General features: G+C 39.5%; 1 protein-coding gene across 4 annotated transcripts; it reads right to left on the reverse strand.

Annotated features, from left to right (window-relative positions):
- Nucleotides 1-3,200: 3,200 nt before the first annotated feature.
- Nucleotides 3,201-27,172, reverse strand: Rim2 (replication in mitochondria 2). 4 transcript variants are annotated; one of them, XM_065224482.1, is made up of 6 exons: nucleotides 26,129-27,172; nucleotides 9,964-10,228; nucleotides 8,640-8,839; nucleotides 8,292-8,565; nucleotides 6,562-6,779; nucleotides 3,201-5,771 (listed from the first exon to the last, which is right to left on the reverse strand). In XM_065224482.1, exons 1-6 carry the CDS (start codon nucleotides 26,173-26,175, stop codon nucleotides 5,648-5,650), a joined length of 1,128 nt encoding a protein of 375 aa, XP_065080554.1. In that variant the 5' UTR covers nucleotides 26,176-27,172; the 3' UTR covers nucleotides 3,201-5,647. The 4 variants fall into 4 exon arrangements, 2 of the variants coding, with proteins under 2 accessions (XP_065080554.1, XP_065080555.1); XR_010517741.1 differs by lacking the exon at nucleotides 3,201-5,771 and adding an exon at nucleotides 7,904-8,224 and having other exon boundaries at nucleotides 6,716-6,779; XR_010517740.1 differs by lacking the exons at nucleotides 3,201-5,771; nucleotides 6,562-6,779 and adding exons at nucleotides 6,903-7,854; nucleotides 7,904-8,224.
- Between the last annotated feature and the right edge of the window lie 376 nt (nucleotides 27,173-27,548).

Genomic DNA, 27,548 nt, shown 5'->3' on the forward strand with positions numbered 1-27,548 from the left:
ACCTTTAATCCAATATTTTCTACATCACGTTTCAGTTTGGTATACTGCTCTGCCACTGCCTGGAACGTTCTTCCAACAATGTCCACGTCGTCAGCGAAGCAGATGAACTGGCTGGATTTGTTATCTTCCATTTAATTCCACTTAAAAAAATTTGGTATCCATAACAGATACGTATTTCGACTACAATGTGTAGTCTTCATCAGTGTCATTCCCACTAAAGACTTATCAAAAGCCTAACCCCCTTAAAAACTCATCCCCTAGGTAAAAATGTCAAGTTCACAGGTATAAAAAATTAAACTACAATATGTAGAATTTTTACCTTTTTTTTTTTTTACAACAAAAATATAATTGAAATCTTCTTTTATTAATAAACATGATTTAAACATTGATGGAGTTAAAAGTATACATTTTACCTTAAAAAAATTATTGAAAAACAGTTTGAAAACGGCCGAAAGGTTGGTAACACCCAGGGGACTGGCAACCCCATATCAATCCTATACGTTTGACAGTAGGCAAGATCACGGGCCTTATTTAAATACGGCCCACCTGACGTATACATGAAGGAAAGGGACGCAAAATCGTGTTGAAAGCAGAAAGACAAGAGCAGATGAAAGCATCAAAAACATGGCCGCCAGCCAGGCCACTGGTAACACCCCCTTAAGCATCACTATTAATAATTAATTGAAACAGTAATAACAAAAAAATAGGAAAATATTTTCTTTAATTGGTCAAAAATCAAATAATTGGTCAAATCTATCTCCACTACCCCTAAATTTTCGAATAAAATTATATAAAAATGTCAAAGAAAAATCTTCGTTGTGCATTCGGTAAACTTGTTTTCACCAAATTTGACAGAATAAGCTACACAAAATATCACCAACATTAGTTTTCATTTGTTTTCATTGGTAAATATTGTTTATTTGTTATGTATTGAATAATATTGTAAAATTCAGTGCATTAGTTTAATTGGGTACGCAATAACAGCTGTTGCTAGCATGATTAATAATCAAAAGGCTATGTTTATACACAAGCATTAATTTACATCACTCCATTTTAGATGCATGGCCCTTTTGCCCCATAGGGGTTGGCACATGGGAGTTTCAAAACAAAATTTGAGATGACATTTTTAAACAATCATAACAAGTTTTGACGGGATTTAATTGGCATTACATTGCTGATTTATGAAGTCAATGTTATGAACTTGCAATACGATGTACAAGCAACTATAAATATCCACTATTTGGTATATATAGAACGAACAATTATTAGGGTGACACTCTCGCCCCACCAGACCCTACCTATTTTCATTGCATGTGTGCTAGAATTATAAAATGCATATCAAATCATATGGGCCCGCGATAAAAAAATAGGGGCCCGTACAGAAGGCCGCAATACAAAAGGTCGAAAACCAAAAAGGCCGAAAGCCAGAAAGGCGAAAACCAAAAAGGCAGAAAATTTTCAATGAATTTGTAGAAAACCGCACCCAAGCAATCTGTTAGCCTTTCTTCTCGCACAACTGACTCGGCTCGTTAAATGATTTGCATGCACAAAAAATGAAGCCAAGATGAAATTAGATATAGAGGTGTTCTCACTTGCTGACTTTTTGGGAGAAACCAGTAAGTGGTAAGCTGCGGGTAAGAGAAGGGTAAGAAATTGAGAGATGCGATAGAGGTGAACGGTTTATTTACGCATTAACAACATTCTGATTGGGTAGCGAGTTGCGCAAGCAGTTGAATGTGTGTAACTAGAACGTTCATTAAAACGGACCAAGAGCAATATTGCTGTTAATGACGATTTTCGATTTTAGAATACCTCCCATATTGAATTTCATCTTGAACGAAGCCATCATCGTCATTGAATACTCAACATCTGGAAAAAAAATAAAGCTAACTACCTATCACTTTCTCTCTCATTCAGCATCTGAAGACTTTCTGCTCTTACAACTGAGTCACCTTGCAAACCGCATTCACAAAAAACGAAGCCATCTTGTAATTGAATCGTCGTTAAACACTCAAACAAACATAAAAATAAAGCTACCCAAATTTTAAGTTTATTTTTTTATTTTCATTACTGACATCGAATGGCTATTAAGTAGCTTCCATTATATTTTATTTCGAAGATGCAGAATAATAATTATTGTAACTTTACTTTAATAAATTTAATTTGTTAAAATCAAATTAACAAAAGCCCGAATCGGGATAGCAACCGGTCCACTTTGTCGCTTTCCCGACCTTTTTCGGTTTTTCGTGATTCGGCCTTTTTTTATTCGGCCTTTTGTGTACTTCGGCCTTCTGCGTATTTCGGCCTTTTGTGATTCGGCCTTCTGTGATTCGGCCTTTCGTAATACTTCCAAAAATAGACCAGAAACCCCATCAAGAATGGTTAAGACGACCCTGCGTATATGAGAGCAGCGAGCTTGCAATTCGGGTTGAAAAACACTGCTCTTAACTACAATAACATTCCCTGTTTCGCTGAATTTCATAAACATCTTAGAAATCTACTGATCTTCTTTGATACTCAGAATTTCTCTGGAGATCACAAAACTGCTCTGAGAACCAACGAGCGAATGAAAATATATGAAGCTTGGAGGACTTCTGATGGGTTCGACGAACTCAGCGAATTTATAATACAGTCAACTCTCCACAAATCGATGTCCATTAACTCGATTTTGAGTTATAGAACCATAATAAAAATTAATGTCATGGCTACTGTGACAGTGATTTTGTATAACAGAGTGCGAACTTCAGACTTTGGAGAGCTTATTCAGATATTTCCAACGAATTTCGGACCAATACATACATCTTGATATTATTATTATTATTATTATTATTATTATAATTATTTATTAGCGACACTTTACCATCATCGTGGCATTCGTGTCGGGACATCTTGATAGGTGTAAAAGTTCTGAGAAGTTTTAGAGCGTTTATAGTTTTGAAGGTTTCAATTACGATCTGCGAACTACAGAAACGTCCTGAAAATACCTATTTAAAATCTTATACATAATGTAACACGGTTGCAAAACATTGGGGAAACAATACAACTTTTTACATATGTGTTATAGTTGAATTTGAATTCAAGCTGGAAAAAGTTTACCAAAACAAAGTAGATTTTGCTCAGGTTTGCATCCCTCGATGGCTCGATGTAAACAAGTTTAATGGAGTTTCTTTTATTTTTATTATTCAAACTAGGTTAAATAATTTTTCACTTTTATTTTTATTATATACTTTATAAAATAAACAATTCAATACAGTGTTTGTTTTTTTTTCTCGTTTTTTCTTCTTTGATCAATTTTTGCTTCAATATGAAAACAAAACTGAATTTCAATATTTTCATTCCTTTTTAAGCGTTTCGCGTATATCAGCATATTTGTTTTTGTCTGCAATATTTAATTTTAAGTGTACTATGCTTATACTTCTAAACAGTTATTTTTCAAACCTAGGGTCCCCCCTAAATGTACTACATTCCACTCGTTACAATTTTCAGTGCCACAATCCTATTCCTGTTGTTACTACCTAGTCCAATATTTATATATTTACAACCGACTACTTAGATCAGCATTAGTACGTATCGGTGCTTCGTCAACTGAGATTTTCTGCACTATTTCCCTTCGTTATGGCAGCCAAAAACGAAAACAAAAGTCGAGGCCATCGACATGTCGCGCCCGAGAACGACGTTCATAGCTTTGGCTGCCCGTCAATAACATAGACACTTGGGATAGGTCAGACGATTGTTTTCCCCCTGTGTTGCTAATTGGATGGCGTGACATTTGCATTTCAAAAGGTTTAAAACGTTCATTGGCACAACTTGTTCGTTAATTTTTTTTTCAAATTGTAATATTAATAGTTTGTGTTTGTGGCGTTGTACTTTTTTTTTAATTACAGTGTGTTGGTTTACCGACCGGTAGTTGTGCTCGCTAATATAGGCAATAATTAGATTTGAGCGCTCTCGAAATAACAAGTAGGAGTTGCTATGTTCATAAACGTCTGATATTTCTCAGTGTTCCGAAGAATAAAGTACTTCTCGACAACAAATCACCTAATGCTGTTTTAGTGCTGGGTAGTTATTTATATGCTCATTTGTTTACTTAGCAGAACCCACGAATATTACGCTAAAAGTCAATAGTAATATAAATCACAGCATCTAAAAGTCATCTAATCGATGAAAACTGGTCGCTTTTGTAAACGAGTTTCCTCTGTAAGGTAAGGTCGATGAATAAGACTCCAGCCACGATATGGATTATCTCAAATGAGTGAAGGCATTTTTGTTTTGCTAGTTTGATCCTATTGATTCATAATAAAGGAAACGGCTTTCAACATCGGAAAAACGACCGATTTTCGCTCGATTAAATCACTTTGACTAAATATATCGTTTGCAGTAAGTGCGATCAGCCCATCGACTCGTTTCACCATATTGTCTATCAAATACCAATAAGTGAGCCTTTCGGTAGACTAATTTACTAAGGATGATGAAACCAAACAAATGCCTCAGCTAAGGGCTAGGAGGAGGGAAATACAATTACTTTTTGTAATTAATTTTGCCATCCCCTTTCGCGTGGCATCCAGTTCAAATATTGTGCGTGCGTGTAGCTCTCAATCAAATCGGAAACCTTAGAAATTCCTAAAGTTCATCAAAACACGTATGCTCATGACGTAATTATCATGTTATTGCTAGTGGAAGATGATGTTCCCTATTCAAATTTATTCCCTAGATTCTAGATTTGGTTGAGTTTGGCTTAACGGGGGCCCATAAAATAGGCTCCACGATTGGACTACACCTATATTTGTACTAGAAGCTGTTTAAAGCATGGTAAATTAGGATACATTAGGGGAGAAGTTTAAATAAAAAATTAATATAATTTTTTACTAACTTCATTTTTTTTAAATCTAAAACAGCTTACAAATAAAACAAATTTTGCCAAAAGGATTATCAGTATTGAAGTTTTGTATTCTTCTTTTTGTTGAAACCAATTGTAGACTAATAAAAACAAATTGGCAATTCAAAGAATAATAACAAAACCAAAAACAAAAGCTTTCTTCCGTAGAACCGAAAAATAATAACGAAAAAACGATTACCAAAAACAAACGGTCAGTCTCACGGTCATTCAAGATTTGTAATCTTCGTAGGAAAATTTCCAAAGCACTCAAAATCGCATTCTCTATCCTCGCATGGAATCACTCTTCCGTTCATAAAGCAATTATCCAGTGCTTCCAAAGGTTCTTAAAGTCTAATTGTGTTCGCCTTGAAAAAATATAATCAATGTTCTCTCTGTATAAATATCCCCTAACAGTGTGTGGGTGTGTATATAAACAACGGTGTACAGTAAAAAAAAAAAAAGAAAAATCATTACTCTCCTGACTTTTACACCCCCCGAGTTGACTGCTCGCCCGTTTCCAAACCGCAGATATAGACCTTAGAGGTCTACGTAAAAATCACAAATACAATGTACAACGAAGGCAGGTTGTTCCAACTTGAGGAAGTCGAAGGCTCCTGCTTCGACACTTTCTCCAACGGCTCCGTCACTACTGCCACTGCTGCTGGTATTGCTGCTGTTCTCCCGAAATAGTAACGCTGCCAGGGCTGGAAAACAGTGACCATCGTTGTTGACTTGCACTGCTTCCGTCGCCAACCGGCAGAACTCCTGCTCTCAGTTGCCGACGATCATATCTGCCGGATTGATCTGGTTCGTTAGGACGTACACAACCGCCTCGTAGGTGGCCATCATGATGGCCGTGTTCGGGATTTGGCGGACTAGCTGCGTTCCAAGGCCACTGCAAATGAATGGTGAAAAATTCGTATTGCACGTTAGAATTGATGTGATTCGGAAGAAAATCATGATGATAGGGTGTGGCCGGTCGGTTGATTCTTGCTTTGAGAGGTCAGATTTTTTTTCGTAGATTTTTTCCTAGCAGTTAAACAGTTTTTCTTTCTAGCAGTGTAAGGGCAGTAACATATTTTTCAATACAAAATTGTGGAAAAACAAAATTAATACAACCCGGCAAACTGCAGCGGACTTCGCAATACTAGAGGATGCCGAAAAAAATTAGTCGGATTTAGTTTCCAAGAATTCATAGATGGAAGCAAGTAAGAAGATTATACCTATACTAAGGAATGTAGGTCAAAACTGATAAAAAATACATCGAGCTCCAATTTCCATTCAGAAATCTGTGACAAGCAATGTATAAGGTATAGGAAAAACGTGACGAAAGTGGAGAGGGGGGTTGATTTAAATGTATGCTTCTTGCGAATGAGGGTGATGGTCTCGGTGACCTGAGAGCGACCGTTTTTGCTTATTGAGCAGAAGATCGTTTAATCTCAGGCCCCTTCACATTCAAGAGTCGTTAGTCGCTTTCTTTCATAACATTATTACATCACTTCAATACCGCTTACTTAAACGAACCCATCTGCAAACCCAACCCTTTTATCTAACATTCCAATGATTGCTCGTTAGAATTTGCAGGACGTTGAACCATAGAGAAATGTAGTAAAGCTAATGCACAAGTCTTGTCTTCCCGACTGAATGGCCACACCCTTTCGACGATGATGATTATTTCAACTTACCGGTATAATCCGGCCTTGCCTTCCTCCTTCCACACGGTGAGGATCGTCTGCCAGAAGCTGCGATACTTGTTGCCCTCCTCGCGCAACCTTGTACGGGCTACTTCGTGCGGGTAGGCCACAATCGAGGCAATGGTCTTGGAAGTAGCGCCCGCTGCCATAAATTCGAGGAAATCTCGGGACGTCTTGTTGTCCGTTGGGTGGGCTTGACGTAGCTCATTCTATATATGCACGATTCGCATAGGGGGGAGCAAGCAGAACCAGAGAATGGCGCATTAGTACGTTCCGATGATCCGAGTGATACCCGGTGTTGTTTCTAGCATTCGCCCAAGTGACGACACACGCAACAAGGGACAAACCGCTCCCACCTGCCTACCGCCCAGTGAGCGAGAGGTTGTGGCGTTTGTCCGATGTCGACGAAGGATGATTTGTTTCGATTCGAATGGAATAGAAAAAGCAGATGATTGTATCGATATTGGGACTCTAGAAAATGAACTTAGTGTAAGAATTATAAAATGGTTTCTCATACTATGTAGTTTTTTGCTTGCTTTTTTTTTCGGACAACTCCCCCTACACATAACACATACTTATGGAGAAGGGCGAGAGGGCACGAGCGAGCGAGCGATGCACGGTAGTAGTAGTAGTGGTAGTAGATTTCGTGTGAAATGCGTGTGTCTTAGACTAAAATATACGGAGAAAAAAATACACAAACGAGAAATTTAGCGATTCAGATTGCGGCATGTGCAGTTTCGTTTGGGACATAGAAGGGTTTCGGTGTTTGGCCTTTTTCCTTCGAATTGGGTTGTAAGAGTGTTATCAAAATGCGTGTAATCTTTTGCCAAAATTGGTTAAGTAAGGTTCGATCAATTTATGGAACAATTTTTTATATCATTTGAAGTTCTGTTATTGAAATGAAACCGCGATTGGTATGAACAACTTTTAAAGGAAAAAGGCCAAGCCAAACACAACGATTGAACCTCTTCCAGGCTGCTGGTTAACTCACATATAGTAGAGCCTGCCTGTCCAAACGCCTGCAACATGCGTTTCTTTTCAGTTCGTTAGATCAATGTAGGACATACACGGAACACGGGGATGTTGATCCCGAACAGACACATATACATGAGAGTTACACACACACAGATGGACTCGCGTGATTCGTTCGGCAGGGGTACCACAGGAACCACAGGCACAGAACTCCTCCTCCTCCTCAGTTCTCCCGCACTCTCCGCACACGCGCCAGAACACAGAATTCAGCGGCGGGCAGACCGACCGGTGGTGGACATGCAGATATGAGACCTACAAAACTATGACTGTGTATACGAGAATTTTATGTTGAGCAAATTACCATCGTCTCTTACGACTGAATCCATTACGACCAATCGCACAGCGACAGTTGTTGTTGGCACCCTGGACGGCTCAGGAGACCAAGCAAGGAAAAAACAGAGTTCCACGGCTCAGAATTTGCTTTTTTGCGGCAAAAACCCTGATCTTATCAAGCAGTCTTTCGCACTGCTCTCTGAGGTGATCATTTTTGATTGATTGGATGTTGATGTTTCAGAAAGTGGGTGGCGAACGGATGTGATTGTGACGACGGACACAAACCCACCCACACACATAGGTGCAGAACGCACAATGTTAGGATTAGCAAAGAAGCGAACACATACAACTATAAATAAATGAGGGAAGAAAAAGATGTTCGTTAAAATATGCCAGCGCGCTCCGAGGATACATACCAGTTTCTTTTTGAGCGCCTCGTAGATGACGAAATGGATCACCGTTTCCGAAATGCCAAAGTAGCTGGCGGTGATGCCCTTGTAGAATCCTCGGATGCCCTGGTTGGCGTAGATTCGCTTCACACACTCCGAAACGGTCATCTTGCCGGTGGACTGGTAGTCCAACTGAATGCGGGTCTTGACGAACCAGATTGGATTGGTTAGGGTGGCTGATACGAAGCCGGCACACGATGCACTCATGATGTGCACCAGCGGCGAGTTGGCTGGAATGATGCTGTAAGTGGAACCAACGCAATTACAAGTTATTCTTCACTGTTGGAAACCTACACTGGAACGGATTGCACTTACCCAACTGCGTTCAATGTATCCTTCGTCTTAGAGTAAGCACAGAAGTAGAACGCACGGGATGGTGCGACACCGACGATGTTCGGACCGAGACCCTTGAACAGGGCCCGGGAACCCTCGGTTTGACAGATGTGCTTCAGACATTGCCAAATCGAGATCGACTGGACCGATGTCGACAGGCCGCACTGGGGAATCGCGAGGATCTGCCGGGGAGTAAAAAAATGCGATTAATAGCAAATGCAACACCGACGATGCGTGATACATCGATGAATGATGTGGTTTTGAGAAGCCTATCTGCGCGTTGAAACAGTTACCGTTTTTCCATGAAATGAATGAACAATGATGAATGTCGGTCGAGGGTTTGGTACTTTTCCACCGTGATAACCCGCCGACTCAAGTTCAGCGTGAATCTAATCCGGATTGACGCAAACGTCATCTAATCTATACCGCTAGCTGCGAGCTGTAACTGGATTGAGTTACAAACAACACTGCGCTGTAACTCGGATTCTAGAACAATGCAACAATCACCGTGAACATCGTGTGCCGATAATCCGGTTCGATCCACGCTCGAACCGGCTTCAGTGACCGGATTAAATCCAACCCAGCACTAAAAGGTTATCGTTGTTTACATGGGTGGGGTATATGTTATTGGTCAAACGTGGGGTATATGTCATAGACGCGCATCGCGGCGCGTGAAACCAGAAATACAAAACAACTTGGTCGTCTTTGTTCCGATTCTCAGTAAATAAATTGCTTCATCATTCTCAACTCTGATTATACTGGGATTTTAATGTGAAAGAAAAAGTCCCGGGACACGGCACGAGTGCTACTTATCAGCAATTGCAGTTACTGTTACTACTAGCAACAGAGCATGATACTTTGAAACCGCTTGAAACCTGCTTTTCCAATCCGGTTCACGTGTTTGTGGTACATTTTTACATCAGAATTAACAACATGAAGGCGTACTTTGCTCGCACCTATTAAATGACCGATGTGTTTTGGAGTTGAAAATCTTACGTCTAGCTTATTTCGAGATTACCAATAGATGAATGCTAAAACTTATGTCGACAATGACCATATGGTATAACATGATATATTTGTAAGGTCGCTGCCATGCTGACGCGGAACGCGAAGCGAAGCATCAAATTGAATGTAAGGAATAATATCAATAATAAAAATTCCCTTGAACGCGCGACGCAACGCGTCAGCATGGCAGTGGCCTAAGAACAGTAACTGTTTCTAGCCCCAACTTTGCCATGCTGGGGCGCAAAGCAACGGTAGGACTTCATCGCAACGAACACGACAAAGACAAACAAATCCCACTCACCGATGGACGCCGTCGACTGAGAAGCGAACTAGGACATACTCGCTGTCTGGAATGGTTATGATGGTGGTCCGAAGTGTTGGAATTGATACTGGTGCGCAGCTGATGGTGATGTTCGTTCTGGCCGATCAATTTACCACGCTCGTCGGATGCGGACGAAGCAATACGGGGTGGTATACTATGAATAAACGATGCGGACGAACTTTGCAAACGCGTTTTTACCACTTCCAGCGGGCATGTTACTACGGCGCCAGCAGTACCTGCGATACTGGGGGGAGAGAGAACAATTGAACGATCAATTAGTTGTCATTGATGCAGTTTTAAAAATAAATTTCAGTTATATTAACATGTGTGTTAGTTCTAATTGCGATGATTGTAAGCTACCTGCCAGTTACTTGTCGTATTATGACGCTGTGAAAAGAACAATTATTATTTTACCATTGTCACGTATGCATATTAAACCTGCTTCCAGTAATTAAAAAAAAAAACACTCAACGAGTGATAAGATATGGCTTCCCGAAGAAAAATACTGAAACATAAAAACTAAAGTCGGTTATCGCTATCGATGTAGCTTAACATTTCGTTACTCTGCCAAAATACATCTTAGTTGAGACGTTTCCCTTATTAATTACCTCAAAATGGCATTGAATTTCAATGCTGTTGTAGACATATAAAAAAAAAACAACTACACACGAATGCAAAGTTTTATTCGGGCTAACGACGAATAGCATTGTCGTTCCGCACCTTCTCGAAAATATCCCCGACTGAACTAATTATAGTTTGCCGGTAATAGCTCGAGTTACACAATCTGGCAAGTCTTTTTTGGGAAATACACGTTCCGCGGACTTCCCCCATGCATACCAGTTGAATGCAATCCCTCCTCATCAGAACCGCTGACTGCCAAGGGTTATCTTCGATGACCTGGTTGTTAGTCTAGTTCATCAACGCAACCGTGAGTGACATGGCGCTTGTTCAGAACAGTAAAGATGACGTTTTGATGAATGACTGGTTAGTTACCGGGTCGACGAATGCCGCAAACATCCCGCACGTCATGTACTCTTATAACTATAGCAAAAAGGGGGAGATAGTTGTTTTGATTTACCACTCGGACCGGTTTAATCCTAGAATAAACTGGTGCCTGCTATCATCACGCTACTACTTACTACTATTGAAATAGTGAAGGATTTTAGTCGGCTCTGTGCGCCAATTTCAAACATGAGTTGATATTTGTTTAGAGTAAACAATCCGCGGTGCAAACGAAAGTTGAAGATGATCAAGTGGATTCGATTTCTTCTGAATTCGCTCGTATTTGATGTTGTTTACCCTACTTATGGCGCTTCATTTTCCGTCGAATGACGCTCACAGTTAATGTCCTTTGAAACGTAAATATGCATAGAAAAATTAAAAGCACCGAGGTATTTCAGAATGATTGACAGCCCGGCCCAAAAATCGTGCAGTGTCAAATTTTGACAAATATCGCTTGGTCATAGTTAGACAAACGCACATTTGCTGACAAGTATGTGACAGCTTGGATTACGTGCCCGAATAAAAACATTTATGTAATTCTATGTCAAGATTTTTACTCGGGCACGACCCACGTAGGCCATTAATGAAATACACGCATATTGCGCCACATACTCGCAACGTACAGTGTAGAAGTGAGCGATTCTCAATCATCCTCCGTCGGCGTCGCGGAGGTCGCGTCTGCTTCTCCTCTCAAGATCCTCGTCGTGTGCTGATCACGCTCCAATCACATGTTGATTCACACTTCTTTTTTTTTCGCCTCGTGTTCGCATCTGCGATCGCATTATTTTGGCGAATGCGACTGTGATCATTGGACTTTGCACTGTCAATAACAACGAACACTGATCCTTCGAGACATTTTGCACCGTTCGGTGCGAGAATTTCGCATTGGATTGCGGACTTGCACAACCCGTTTTGATACCGTGGCTTTCTAAAATTAAACCACAGACAAGTAGAGGTAACCTTCCTTTCCTTAGGCGAGACACGACAAAGAGGACAATTTGCACCTTCTTTCGAAATCTCGCACTTGCATCCGAGCGTACGTGCGTGATCGAATGGTTAAAAACCAAAACCGATGCGCGGCACATTTTTTGTCCCATTATTTTGACATTTAATGCATAAAGCTCGGGTCGTGTTCGGGATTGTTTACGTTTCGCTTCTACTTTTAGCAAATGGAAAAATATTGCGAAGACTGAGATGGTTGTCTGTTTTCATACATCATCTTCGCGGAGGAGGCTCGTTCTCAGGGGAAGATGTCCGCCGCTCATTTGGCTTGTGCGTGGAAGAAATATCTTTCCAAAATCCTTGATGGGGTGCGAAAATAAGTGACAGTTTTTATCATTTAAATTTGAAACTGGTCAGAATTTCAAGAAGTGCAAGCGTCACTTAAACGATAGTAGCACCGTTTCTTATCTGACTGCACAAGCAGTTGAAATGCGAGGCGTAATTTCTTACGATATTGTCTTAGTTAATTGCAAACAGAGAGACCTTAACTGTTAGGATAATGGTGACAAGTTAGATAAAAGGTTGATAAGATTTCATTTCTTTTGCAAGCCATCAGTGCAGTACAATTCAAACAATCAGAGGACATAAAGATAAAGCAATCTCCTTTACTCGGAGGGCGATAAGTAGGTGGGTACCTTTACCTCTGTCTGTCTAGCTGAAGCATTGTTTTCGAATCGTCGGTGCAATGTGGTTTTGATTTTATTATGATCAATGTTTCTTGAAATTTGAATTCATTTCTCTATTGCAGGAACCTTGTAAAATCCAATTTGGAGCAAATTTGATTATTTTTCCAGATTTCCTTCAATTCATGGTACTTTTCCATTGCCACGCACTCTTTGTCTTGTAACCGACGATTAACTGACGTCAATGCACGAGCTCCGGAGATAACCAAAATACTACCACGAGGCAGGCCGGTATTAAGCAGTCTCGGAATCTGCCACGGGTCGCTCGCCTGATCTTTCCCGAATTAAAAATAGGTTGTTTGTTTTCCTTTCATTGGAATCGGGTGATTTCTTTGCGGCAGACTTACAGCAACACTATCTCTCTTTTATTAGCGCGAGAAGAGAAGGCCGGAAAAAACAAGCCTCCATCCATCAATCAGAGTGTTGGGACGAGAATCGAAAGGCAAAAAAATCCAACCCCGGACTTGTTTGTCCGAACTTATCACCGACCGCCATTGCTGGTGCTGCTGCGAGTACACACTCATTATAATGCGAAAATGATGATGAGTGAACCGTGCGGGTCAACCGCGGTGATAGCTCTAGTTCTAACCGGCTTTGCTCGTGATCCGGTGTGGAAGCATCTCATTGGCAATATCATCGAGCGATCGTTCGATAACTGTTTGACTAAACATGTCGCCGAACGGCGCCATTCGATCACCGAAATGTTTGCCCAAGCTTATCCAGTGGGGAAAATAGGTAAAGATGAGCAACTTAAGTTAAACTAGCTGTGATGCGTACACACTAATCCAGGCCTCCGTCGTTCGGTAAATTTTGAACTACAAAACTGTTCGGTAAAAGTTTCAAAATCAGTGAAAAATCCAATTATTAAAAAAAATTATCCCGAACATTTACAGAGTTTGTTCAGTTTACCCCATTTATTGATGAAAAATAAAATTTATAAATGTTCTTGATTTCTCACGTGTAACGGTCATTTGAAAATTTTACCGAATTATTCTGCCGTTCAAAAACCCGGTAAATTCCTACCGACTTCGGTGATCTGAATTAAGTGTGTACCATCGTTAAATAGAAGAAATAGGGTATACGTCCCTAACCTCGGTCTAATATGCAGCCATCGATTACGTTTTTAATCATAACTCATCAATGAATTTACCTGCAAACGATATTCTACTGCTAAATGGTATGCTTAGATATGCTTATCATGTCGTTTGCTATCAGAAACCACGAAAAGTTGAAAAACTTACTTTTTTTAAGACAATAACTCACGAGGGAAATGTATGTAATATGGGTCTATTGTCCCCAAATTGGGTCTATTTATGGATGCAACTTCGTCCTATCTTGTTTGATCCTCAAAAAAACGCTCTTGGTAACGTTTTCTGATGTATTTTTTTTATCACTATCACTGTTAACTTAATGCTCTTCATTCCTCAAAACATTTCTTAGAGAAAATTTTACGAAAACTACATTAAATCACTCAATTTAAAAATTAAAAATTAAAAATTTCGCTTATCGTCTTTTGACCGCAGAATATCTAAATCAGAACATTGTGATGTTCATTATACAGGTTTGGCAGAAAAAATCTCCCTTCCTGTTCGTTCCTTATCATCCAAATGCAAAACAACATTGTTGACGTTACTCTTATTGCTATATGCTGTCAAATGAATTTCATGGGCCATAGTTAGGAACATAGAAAAGAAATGTGTCCCTAAAGTTGGGTCCATGTTTTACTTGTGAAAACGTTGTTAAACAATTAAAATAAACATAAAATATTCAAACAGCAACTGTAAGTTTTACGTCTAGTGTGTATTATCAGGTAATTCCAATCAATAAATGCCATAATCAGGCCATTTGATGATCGTCAGTCAACCTTCCCATCTTAACCTTATAAGTCATGGCGGCTAAAAACTCCGAACATTGTGATATTCTCAACCAGTTTTATTACTTACGAGAGCTGAAAATGTATTGAAATGTTGTGATATAAATTGATTTGTGTGTGGTACACATTTATCAACCATCAGTGATCAATATTTTCCTTATTTTTTGTGTAATATTCCTTAATTAATTATTTATTTGCGTGATAGGCCGAATGAAAGGACTAGACCCACATTACATACCGTAACCCTATAAGCAAAATGTTAATTTAACCGAACATTAATTCAAAACGAAATTTTCCGGCGCTGTTATAATCACTGATATTGATTTCCAGTTCATCATTTGTTAACTAGATTAACCATAACATAACACTTCACACCAACCAAACGGCATTGACAGACGATGTCAGCATGAGTTTCAGATAAAAGATTGCCCTTATTTGAAACATGCAACCGACTGACCTATGGGGCCTCCCTTAGCTCAGTCGGTAAAGGCGCAGCTACAAAGCAAGACCATGCTGGAGGTGGCTGGGTTCGATTCCCGGTTCGGTCTAGGAATTTTTCGGGTTTTAAAATTTCTCGACTTCCCTGGGCATAGACGTATGATTGGACTTGCCACACAATCATATCAATGCAAAAATGGTACAGGCATCGAAAGCTCTCAATTAATAACTGTGGAAGTGCATCTAGAACACTAAGTTGAGAGCACGCAATAAGCTAATATGCGATATGCAATAAGCTTGAAATGCGAAGAAGAAGAAGAAACCGAATGACCTTTAACGAAAATCCTGATGGAAATCTGCACCGGAAGAATCTTTGCTGGATATCTATACTGTCCATAAGCGCATATCAGTCCCACCTTTGCTCGATTTTCACGTGCAATTGTAGGTAGAGTTTCTGGAAACCATGATTCCACCCGAAACGCAAAATGTTTTCCCAGCAAAAAAATTTATGCTACTTAGGGGAAATGGATGTAATGTCGGCCTAAATGCCCCTAATTTGGGTTCATACATAAATTCAGCAATCGACTAAATTTTCAATAGCGACAAAAAATATTCATTAGTGCCGTCCCAATGACGCGTTCATCTCGATAAAATTGATAAATAGCAGATTTTTAGCGATGGGCCCAATCTTAGATCCATAGACCAACATTAGAGCCATTTCCCCGATTTATGAAAAGATATTGGATCAAACAAGCCAAAATATCAGTCAATGTTATTATTCATAAACCTTTCTCTCTCTTACATGATATTGTGTAGTGATGTATGTACACACTAAGATTTTGTTTCCGTGTTCGGTAAATTTTACCGAAATCAGAACTGCTGAACGTTCGGTAAAACTTCGACCTTCATTTTAAAGGCGATTGAATTTGAAAATAATATCAAAACATGTTCAACCTTGTTTAAATGATCAAATCTTGTCATTTTAGTGGAGATTTAGTTTCAAAGTAGCTGAAAAGCAATTGAATTGAATTGCATAAATTTTACCGAAAAGTTCAGCTGTTCAGATTTCGGTAAAAATTACCGAAGTCGGCGATAATTTCTAAGTGTGTATATCTAAATATCGTCTGATCGCTTTTATATAAGTTTTTCGTGCGTTCTTTTGTGTTAACTTCGTGTATTCTTTGTTGACAATTCCATCAGTATTTTTTAGCTTTTTGTACTCTGTACTTGTACTGTACTCTGAAATAAATCGCACATTGTAATAGTTACCAGATTGTCCATCTTTCCCACATTTCCCCTACAGGTTTGAAGATAGCGATAGAAAAAGTGCGCATCAAAATCCCCCAGCAATGTTGCCCTTTCCCATTAGATAACATTCTTTATCAAAACGAGCGCAAGACGACAAAGTACGGTTCATTCTCACATATCCTCTATGTCGACGACCAGACTTTTACAAGAAAGCGGAGGCTAAGAAATTTATCTTGTTCATTCCGTCGGGTTCCTTGTTACCGATGCATTGTATCGGAAGACATAAATCACGAGCTTTTGTGTAACACTACTCGCATAGCACCATACAATGGTGTAATTAGCGCCATGCACCGGGGCTTCATCACTGTTGTTGTCCGCGAAAGTTAACAACAAGGGGCTAACTTTGTCAGCCATTCCGTGTTCCAGCAATGAGATCGATTAGCAGGACATGACTCTCAAGTGATAATTGCAAAAGATGATACATCTGGTGGGTGAGAAGTCGTCGTCTTTTAGCATCGCAATCATGAAATTTGCAGAACCGGTCAAACTTCGGTCAAATATGGAGATTTACACTGCGCACAATTCTTCGGATATTGGTTATGATTTGTGTAAACAGGATTTCCGAACCATCAATGCAGGCACAGTTTACACGAGGTGTAATACAACATGAATCTCAGGCAAAATAGCAAAACATTTTCATTACATCGTAAACATTTAATTAAAGACTGTAATTTTAAAAATATCTTTTAAAAGGTCTACTATAAACTGGAGACAATATTTACCATCATTTACGGTCGGAAATTCCAGAAAGAATCGCCCCCCATTCTGGTTTACTAGTTTGTTTTTCGCAGTCGGCTAAATTTAGATCCAAGCTGATAACAATATTTTCGACACTTTTGCCGAAGAATAAAAACAAGTTCAGCAAACTTATTTTGTAGCGCTCCAACAACACCAATTCATTCCGGGTGAGTCAAAGTAAACAAATGTTGGACTGTCCGGTTACATCCGGAACAATTCCGTCTCATCATTATTGAGGCTTTTATTATTTGCTAAATTTAGTTCGGGAACTGCGTAATGACTTTTCAGATGTTTGACTGTTGTTGTTGGTAAACAAAACTGGAAATAGCGGAAGGGTTCTTACACATCTGTTTACATTCAGATTACTTAATGATATATCATTTCGGAACAGTATTGTATCTCGTACTAGTAAAGATACCTCAAATCTAGGGGACCTAGTGGTAGTGGTTAACGTCCATACATCTCACGCCAAAGTCACTAGTTCAAATCTCGTCCCGGACAAGTCACGAATGACCCAAGAGTGTTAGAAGTGACTATAATAAAAAAAAAACTCAATTCTAGGAATTACTTCCGAAAGTCCCTCTGAATTCTGGCTAAGCGCAAGCCGGAGGCGTGCTCGCTTAATTTCCGGTCTGATCGAGGAAATCTTTCAGGTCGGAAATGTTCTCGAGTTCCCTCGGCACCCATTTCCATACAATATACAAATTCATGCATTAGTGTTCGCATAAAAAACTCAATTAATAACTGCGAAAGTGCATCTAGTACACTAAGTTGAGAGCCGACCATACGCTCGCTACAGTAGTAATACACATCTCGGAAAGCTTTGTTAACCAAGCCGAAATTATACATCTAACACCGCATGCATCTAAATTTAGAGACATCGGCGAAACACTTCCCTGATCTTATAGCAAAAGCAAATGAGGTCAGCGCTCTTCAATCGTTCATAGAGACGCTTAGACACGCGCTTCTTCTCCCGCGAGAGACACAGAAGCCGTTGCAAGGTTCACTGTCCGGTGGTGAAATATCACAAACCAGTTACCTTGAAGAAGAAAATGTTTCCCCATCCTCTTGGCTGCCTCTAACTACACAATGTTTTTCATGTCCCGGCGAGTACACACAGTTGGTACAAGCATTAATTATTATTCCCACACTCTGTGATTGTTTACAACAAAGTGTGATCCACTTTCGAGGCCGGCTTCCCTCAGGGATCCGATGAAAATAGACTGAATCATCAAAATCGCAAGGGATTGCTTCCAATCCGGGGATGATTCAACATTGGATTTAATTTTAAACACCATGCAACGATAACCGAACATTGCACAGGTAGCAGAGATAAAATGGAACCACCAAAAGTGGGACCTTCTCCCGTTTTAATTGGACTTTGATAGCACGCTCTTATCGCAAATGCGAATGCGCTCTCCCGCGCCTAATCTGTCAACACTGCCGCTACTGATGGTGATCGATTGTGACCAGTGGGAAATATACAGCAAAACAAATCGGGAAAAAATTCCATCACAAAACAATAAACCACCTCGGGGCTGAAATTGCAATTTACGGCCAAATCCCGTTGGTCGTGGTTGCACACCGACAAGGTCGTCTGATTGTCATGGAATTTCGCAGCAGAAAGGCGAAGATACATTGAATGTCAACCCGACAAGTTTATTTCATCGGCAGTAGTGCGCCACCCTCGCTATTAGTTATGCAGTTATCGATTCAACAAAGTGGCACTTAGCCCATTTATGAAGAATGGCTTCCGTCGGAAACGTGACAGCATGAGCCAACATTGTTTGTGCGCTTCACGGTTCGATGGATTACCATGGGATGGGCAGGCAAAGAAACAAAGAATCTGATTATTGCAGTTAATTCTGCAAACAATGTAAATTGGATAAAGTCACGAAATGTTTGATCAATAGCCAGTTATTACAACCTCAACCCTAACAAGCTGTCAACAGCCGGGCTTGTTTATCCGATTTCGAGAACTTTGCGTGTACCTAACATGTCAAAAAAGTTATCATGTTTACATCAGTCGGTAGTTAAATAATATTCGAAAACGTCGCAAAAAGGTACTCTTGCGAAGGGAACAACATGTTGACAACTTCCATTTTACCGGTTCCGTAGAACGGGAAATGTGAAATGCAATCCTATTAATAATTCCTAGATGACTGGTGCGGTTAGCCCTGATGCCATTAGGACGAATTACCGTACGTAGGCACCATCGCGTGATCCTTCTCGAATAAGACCAATCAGGAGGAGATACTGGTTTTTTCCACCCATCATCCATGAACAATCGGATTGATAGGGCTGGACTCTTATCAGGCGTTGTTGGATTGGAGCGGATTTTACAACTACCGGGAATAAACTGGTTTTGGGAGGGAAACAAGAACTACCTGCGACTAAATATAACCGCGGGTGAGATTATTTTGAATTTTCCGCTTCAGGTCCCGCTTGATCACCAATACCGAATCAGCTCTGTCAATTTGCGGGTAGCCGCTAAATATGGTTACCATGCACCGAAGGCGTGGTCGGCACAAACTCGATTGCTCTGCCAAAACAATTCGCATCAATTATTGAACCTCGCTCGAGAGAGAAGATAAGATACTCTCTCCGTTGACTGATTGGGGAGACAATTATTTAGAAGAACGCATGGCGAAAGGTTCAAACTTTAACTAAGGTCAATAAGCGCTGATTGGGACTAGAGAGTTTGGACAAACTTATCAAATCATCCGAGGCAAGAGAATTGAGTCTACTGCATCGATGCAACATCGATAACTAATGTAGGCATGTCATGTAAACCAGTTTTCGTTCGCAATCCACGTACTTGTTCCGTTAGTTTTGAACAAGATTTTTTTTTTAATAAAAATTACTAACATCATAGCGATCATATTCCTGCACTGTGTGGATCGGAATGGAAATTTCCATTCACCATAGCCTGGGAGCGATCGTTTGGAATGTGATAACAGACAGTCTTGTTCAACTTATTGCTTTTTAAGGCACGAGCGTATGGACAATCGCTCTGATGACCAGTTTAAGTAGAAGGACATGGCCTCCAGCTTAGCTGGTCAGTTGGCCAGCAACCTGCAGTCTGTACTCTACATAAAATCAGGCATCCACCCACACATACAATTTGACTGATGGATAGAGACAACCGCACCACGCAACACAAACAACAGCTTGCATCACAAGTAGATTGCTCAACCGTTAGAATGACTTCCTCGAACTGTTTGGGCGCCACCCATGAGCACCTAGTCCCGCGCAAATCCAGCCAAAACATCGATGCAACCAAACTGATCGAGTTGAGTACGGTAGTCGTAGACAGGGCCGGTTTTGAGCAGACACATGACGGCGGCGACGACCGACAATAATCGCAAAATACAGAGGAGCTATTTTTAGCTCGCGCTGAGCAAGGCACAGCTTGTTTTTTTGCAATGCAGAAGTGTAAACAGAGTGAATAACATTAACGTGCTCAATATGTTAATGGTGAAATTATAACTTGTACGAAGGGAGTACTATCAACAGCCATTATTTCGTTTCGTTTGGTTGCTGCTCACAGGAAGCGAGATGACAGGGCAGCCGGCAAGCTCTTGAGCCAGATCATTGTGAAATTGAGATGTGAATAACAACTTCGCTAGCTATCAGTAGCCGAAAACTGGTTTGAACAAGTTCTAGTTAAATTTGAGTATTGGCTAGTCTTATCACCGGGAACGAGATTTGCGTTGCACGTGGTGTGTGTCAGGATTAGGAACTTCGATCGTGACTGACTGCTGGCTTGGGTGGGAATAACCATACTAGTTGTTGAAACAGCTGCAATTTTAACTTCACTAAAACTACTAATCCGTTGTCATGACTATGAAATTATCAAAGTTTTAAATAAAATTGTGTAGTGAGTTTTCTTCAATCATCCCTAGAGTTTTAAGAAGTCCTTTAAAGTTATCTAAAGATTCCTAAACGTCTCCGAAGTGTTTGTCTGAGATAACAAAGCTTCACTGAAGTTCATCTAAACTTGTTTAGGTGTCCCGAGTGTTTCTGAAGTTTCTTAGACTACAGAATTTCTCTGGAATCTACTAATCTTCTTTGAAATGTAGGAAGTATTTTCTAAAATGTGTTGGAATTCTCAGAAGTTCGCTAAACTGCTCAGAAAAATTCTGAGAGAATCGAGGATTTAACGCAATTTAAGAATAGTTTTTACAATCTAGACAATATTTTGCAGACATTTCCACAAGCAACAAGCTTGCTGAGATACATTAAACTATTTTTTTGGATCGTAAGTGTAATTTTTGCTGATTTGTTTGCCGAAAGCTCGGTTGTGCAAATTTTGGCAAACAAAACTATGTGTGTGATAATTCGTCGTACTACAGGTAAGTTCAGCGGACTTTGGAAGATCGCTCAAAATAGGATCTGCGAACATCAACGCTGTAAAGAAGACTTCGGAGGAGCTCAAAGCGATTCGGAGGTGTTTAGTGAGTTCCGGACGAGTACATACATCTTAAGTGGTGGTCACGATAAGGTCGTGGTAGATCTGAATGGTCTTAGCGATTTCAGAGTTTTAGAGGGCTTCAAATATGTTGTGGGAATCCGTTTCTGTAGTTAACTTTAGGGACCTATCAAATAACATCATGGATAAATAGGTACAGTCAAAATTCGCTAGTTGGGGTTTTAATACTTGGCCTGCGCTGGTTGGGCCATGGCCCAATTAAAAAGCAATTGGATGTCAAAATCTCATGTCAAATTGGATTTGACATACATAATTTTTCCGTTAAGACTGCGAATCAAATGTATGAATGTTTATATTTTATAGCTCAAAATATTTGAAATTCTAGAAGAAAACGAAAACAAAATTTGAGCTTTTTCCACTCAGCTTGAAGCAATTTGCTTCAATCCGCTGTAATTGAATCCCCTTTTTGTAAAATCATCTCAACCACAACAAAGGATGAGCACACCCCCAACAAATGTTAGCCTTCTGTCAGTTGACCCAACGAATCAAATCCGTTAGTTGAACCGAGGGGTGATTTCATGCCATGTTGCCAAAATTGAGATCTCACTGTATTTTCTTTACATTCTCTGAAACTCACTAAGACTTCGTTAAAGTTATTCAAAACATTCTGATCTCCCCTTAACTACTCTGAATTTCCCGGTGGATGATGAAGTTAAACTTCTCTAGATGTTCTCTGAACTTTTCTATTGAACTCCATTAGATATGTTCTGAACATCTACAGCTGTTTCCTAAATTTAACTAGAGTAATTTCGAGTAATTTCCCAGTACTTTTTTTTAATCCGCCTAAAATGTTTCCTAAATTTCTTTAGATGAAACGTATATATGAATACGCTAAATTTCTCTATATGTGCCTTGTACTTGAATAGAAATTCGTTGAACTTCTCTAGATTTTCCCTGAATATCTTTAGAGATTCTTTGAATTTGTCTATATGTTCCCTGAACTTTTCTAGATGTCAGCTGAATTTCTCTAAAAATTCTTTGAGCTTTTCTAGATGTTTCTGAACCTCTCTATATGTTCTCCGAATTATTCTTGATGTTTCCTAGTTTAATAAACTTGTATAGATATTCTCTGCATTGCTCTTGATAGTCTCTGAATTTATGTAAGTAATTAATAAAAAAAAATGCTGAACTTTTCAACAAATGCGCTGAACTTTTCTAGATGCTCCCTGAGCATCTGTAGAAGTTCCCTGAGCTTATCTAGATGTTATCTGAACTTCTCTAGAAATTTACTGAGCTTCTAAAGATGTTACCTGAATTACTCTATGTGTTCTCTGAAATTCTCCAAAACTTAATTTATCTAGGTGTTCACTGAAAAAATGCTGAACTACAATGAAAATCTCTAAAAAAAATCCTGAGCTTACCTACATGTTATCTGAATTTCTCTAGAAATTTACTGAGCTTCTCAAGATGTTCCCTCAGCACTCTAGATGTTTTCTGAATTTCTCTAATCTCCCGAATTTGTCTAGTTGAATACTGAAAAATTTGCTGAACTTCGTTAGATTCTCCCTCTCTAGAAACTTCCTGAGCTTATTTAGATGTAATCTGAACTTATTTAGAAATTTTCCGAGCTTCTCAATTTTGCTGAACTACTCTAGAAATTAACTGAACTCATCTAGATGTTTTCTGAATGTATCTAGAGGGTTTCTGACAAATTCGCTGAACTCATTTTAAAATGCACTGAACTTCTCTAGATGCTTCCTGAACGTTTCTAGAAATTTCTGTAGTAGCGTCGCGTAACCTCAATTTTTAACACCCTGCTTTCAAAGCCAGATTCAATGCCATATGTATACTCTAATCGGTTGAGATATGCACATAATCTTCTGGTTTACTCAATGTCTATCCATTTCAAGCAATATTTTGATAGTTGCTTATGTTTCAGAGTCTGTACACAGGTATATTGAGATTTAGGCAACGCCACTGAATTTCTGAGCATCTAAGATTCAGATTATCTTCATATTAGCCCTGTAAAGCTATGTTCGAAAAGTTCAAGAATTATCAGACATGTTCAGAGATCTTCAGGGAAGTTCAGATTTTGAAGAAATTTTCAAACCTTAGAAATGTTACGCAAGATACGTTCTTCAAAGGCTTTCGGTTAGATTAAGTTTGTTTATTAGAGAGACTTCAGTCATTATCCGAAGCCTTTCGGATTATTTAACCAAAAATCTAGAGTTTACAGGTATGTTCGGAGTTATGATGTAATTTGTGAATCTTTCCGATAGGTCATGAGACTTTGAAAGAAAAACCTCTGAATTGTGATCAACTAAAGTTCAAGGAATTCGTTTGAGTTCTTATGCATTATCAATTATTGGTGTGGACGATTTTCTTCGTCATGACAAAATTCTTAAGACACTTAGTTTTTATAAGTTGATCCTCCTTAAACATTAACACTTTTTAAAACATGTGCTAAATTAAATATTTTATAAAAAAAAGGTTTAAAAAATTCCTAAAGTCGAGCTCTTAGATTTTAACGAACGTTTCAACTTTTATAAGAGAGTTATTTGGTTTTACATTAATGTACTAAAAATTGCAAAATAGTAATATTTTTTTATGCAATCATGCTTCTAATAAAAAAGGTGTCTGCATCAAAATTTATGATTTTTTAAATTTGTGGCACAACTATTATTAAAGATTTTGAAACCAACTGCTGACTGTGTACTAGCTTCCAAAACGTTAACAAATATCAATATATTGCTGGCAATGGATAGATTTCAGCATTCAGCGAACTAAGGTATTTACCCGATATAAGATTTCCCAACAAACCCTTAGCCTGTTCTTCAGGTCTTCCCTGTTTGTTGGCTGGCATTTACAAGTTCGAGCAAATTCTAATATACTAGCACATGTCATAAGTATATGCAAGATACCAATGCAGTATCGATTAAACATTCCAATAAGGGCTTACATTTACATTTCCTGAACCGAGCAAGGACACTAATCCACCTCTGCACCTAATTTCTCCTAACCTCCACCTAAGAGAATCTCGTTTCCGGTCCGATCAATGCAACCCGCAAAAACTACAACCAAGAGACGCCAAATAGACCCCTCCCTACCCTGTCCTGCCTGTAAGAATCGCAAACAAAACAAAAAACCGACGCCGCCGTTGGTTTTCGATATTCGGAAACGCCATCGAGTCAAGTTCAAGGTCATCATTACATGGATCGAAAAACTACGTCGCAAATTTTATCTTCCCACTGGGCTGTCGCTGTTATTCCAGCAGAGGGTTTCACTTATACGAACTACCTCCATGAAAGTTGCATACGCGATGTGATATTGTTATGCGTGTATTGTATAGAACAACGGTGAGATGGGGCTGTGATATACACCCTGTCCAGCGGTTAGACTATGTTTGTGAGCCTGATCTCATGGAGCCAACTCCCAACTGCAGAGGAAGGTGCATATTCTACTGGGCCGTTGGAATGCTGGAAGTATCAACCGGGTATCGCACCTTAACTACGACGATAGGCAGCTGGTGGTGCGATGAGTGGCAATTAGATATGCACAGTTAGAAAAGTGGCGGTAGGTATGCGTATAAAAAATTCAAAACAAGTTTCTAAAAATAGCTCTACCCCGCATAGCACAATAGTGTTCGCTTTGAGTGAAGCAGTATCGACTACTTCTCCGCTATGTGTGGTATGACAAGTCTCGGTCACGGTTCACGTGTCCATGCAAGTTGTACTTAACTAGGTACCTATAAATAGTTGTTATGCGATAAAATAATGTAGATCCCACCAAATAGAATATTCGATTCCAGAATTGCGTTTCGATACCGTCAACAACGCAGTGCTTGTCCTTGAAGAAGACATGGCAAGAGAAGCAGTGGGATGAGGGCATAAACAACGCTAAAAATAGCGCGGCCTTCGCAGGTGGAGCCTTTTTCGGAAGGAACTTATATCTCGTAGCCCTCGATTGAATTTTCTTGCGTCAATATTTATCTCCGCCTTGTGAGGGTGAAGGGACCGAAGGTGTGCGTACGAGTGGTTCGACACGTACGCACTGTGACTTCTTGGTTGTGTCTGTTTGAGTACTTATGTAGGACGAGTTTCGTTCGACTCGGTGGTGTGTTGTTGTGTTGAGTGAGTTCGGATATTTTCAGCAGAGCTGGGAAATCGTACACTGTTAATTAAGATGTGTTTAGCACTTTTGAATCTTAATTGGACAACGGTCACGTAGTCTGAAACGTCTAGCAGTGCGGTCATTAACCAGTGAGAAAACTGTTTGGTTTGATTATTAGTATCATTAGCAAACTTTGATTGCTCAAAAAAGCTACAGTGTCTAGAAAAATGTTATCGTGAACCCTCTCTAATAAATACTAATTATTTTTAGTTATTTCATCATTAATTTACGAATCTTAAATCACTAAACAAATTGTTGTAAATTAACACACCTATATTCATGCTTTTTTAGAACATGATAATTATTACCAATATACTTGGCTATCCTTCGAAGAAGTCCTGGTCTTTCGTGTTTCGCGACGATTACTCATAGATAGATCAATCAATTTAATCATCATCACAAAATAGCATTAAAAATCCAAATGTTTCCAAATGTTGGAAGACACGTACTGGCAGGATGTCATCTAAATCATTAGTAAAGTCTTTTGAACAAACTTACCCTCCAGCGAATAGATGAATAAATGTATCTCGTTCACGTTGGGACATACTTTTTCCGAAAGCGTCTTGTCGGTCAGTTTTGCTTCACCGTGTATCGTCACAAATAATAGTAGTACACAGTCCTCTCACACAGAGGAAAAACTTGTAACCAGAGTGTTCTTTCTTTAACTTCTCTTATCAAACACACAAGCGTATGTGTTTTGCTCTGTTCGATACCAACCACACAATTGCACCGTGTTACTACCACAATAACAATCCAATCTTTTTTTTTTGTTTCCTTTTATTAGCAGACTGTTATCCTTCTGCAGCGTAGTAGAATCCTGATCGAAAATCCTCGTTCAGAATTTTCAGACTGTTTGTTTACTTTTTGCACTTTTTGATTCCGTCGATGGAAATCTTTCAGTCACATTATTATCCAACTCTCCTAACACGATGAAAGCAACTTTCACAAAACACCCCCGGATCAGAGCTATCTGCGAGTCTTGGGTTGCCGTTCCATAAAAGGGCGAAGCACTAGCGCTCCGGTGGAGCGAACTCTCGCGGACTGCTGTGATGTAATCACACACAGAAGAGCGACGACGATTTTCCCCCCACACACGTTGATTCGATTGAACCGGTTTTCCTGAATTCTACCAGGTTCTATGATGCAAGTCAAATGAAAATAAAAAACGCACCCAAACGAGGACAAATCCGAAAAACCGAAATCCTTGTGCTGTTTTCTTCTCTTCTGTGAGTTGAGGTTTCTTCTTGGAAGGGGAAAAAAGTGAGGTTAAGTCCTCCGAGTAGTTCCAAGTGCAGACTATTTGTTGTAACTGAGATCACTTTTTCGCTGAACAGTAGAATTTATATCAACGGGATGTAAGAACTGTGACGCAGTGACGCCACACACAAGACGATCAATGTTCTGATTAGCTAATATTCTTCAATCACTTTCAATTTTGTGAATCTTCCTCTCTTTACTCTTCTGCTCACTAACACAATGACGATTATTTTATTTTTTTGATTCCACTGAATCACGAAAGCGCACTCCAAATTTCTACGTCAAAACGTTATGGTGGTTGGTCGATGACTGAAAACACGAAGCGACCGCACGAAGGTTTTGATCTTCGTTTCCTCCACGCACGGACGTTTCAAAGCACGAAGTAGGTAACAAAAGAGGAAAGAAAAATGCATCGCATGGCCAGGGTTGCCAGATTCTAAGCGACTAGTGCGATGTTTTCACTTTATTATATCAGTCCCAACATATCAAAATGGAGAAATTGCTATTCTAAACAGAGGTTGTCGACTTCTCACGAATAAAAGCTCACACATTCAAAACAACGACACCAACAGGAGGGGAATGTTTCCTCTACTAGAGTCGGTGTATAATGAGTCACGCCAAGAGAAAAACAGTTGAACTCGCATCACGGTTTCCGAAGGAT

This window comes from Ochlerotatus camptorhynchus, unplaced genomic scaffold (assembly GCF_037179485.1).
Source record: "Ochlerotatus camptorhynchus isolate MF236.1 unplaced genomic scaffold, CSIRO-AGI_Acam_v1.1 ptg000211l, whole genome shotgun sequence".
NCBI classification, from domain to species: Eukaryota; Metazoa; Arthropoda; class Insecta; order Diptera; family Culicidae; genus Ochlerotatus; species Ochlerotatus camptorhynchus.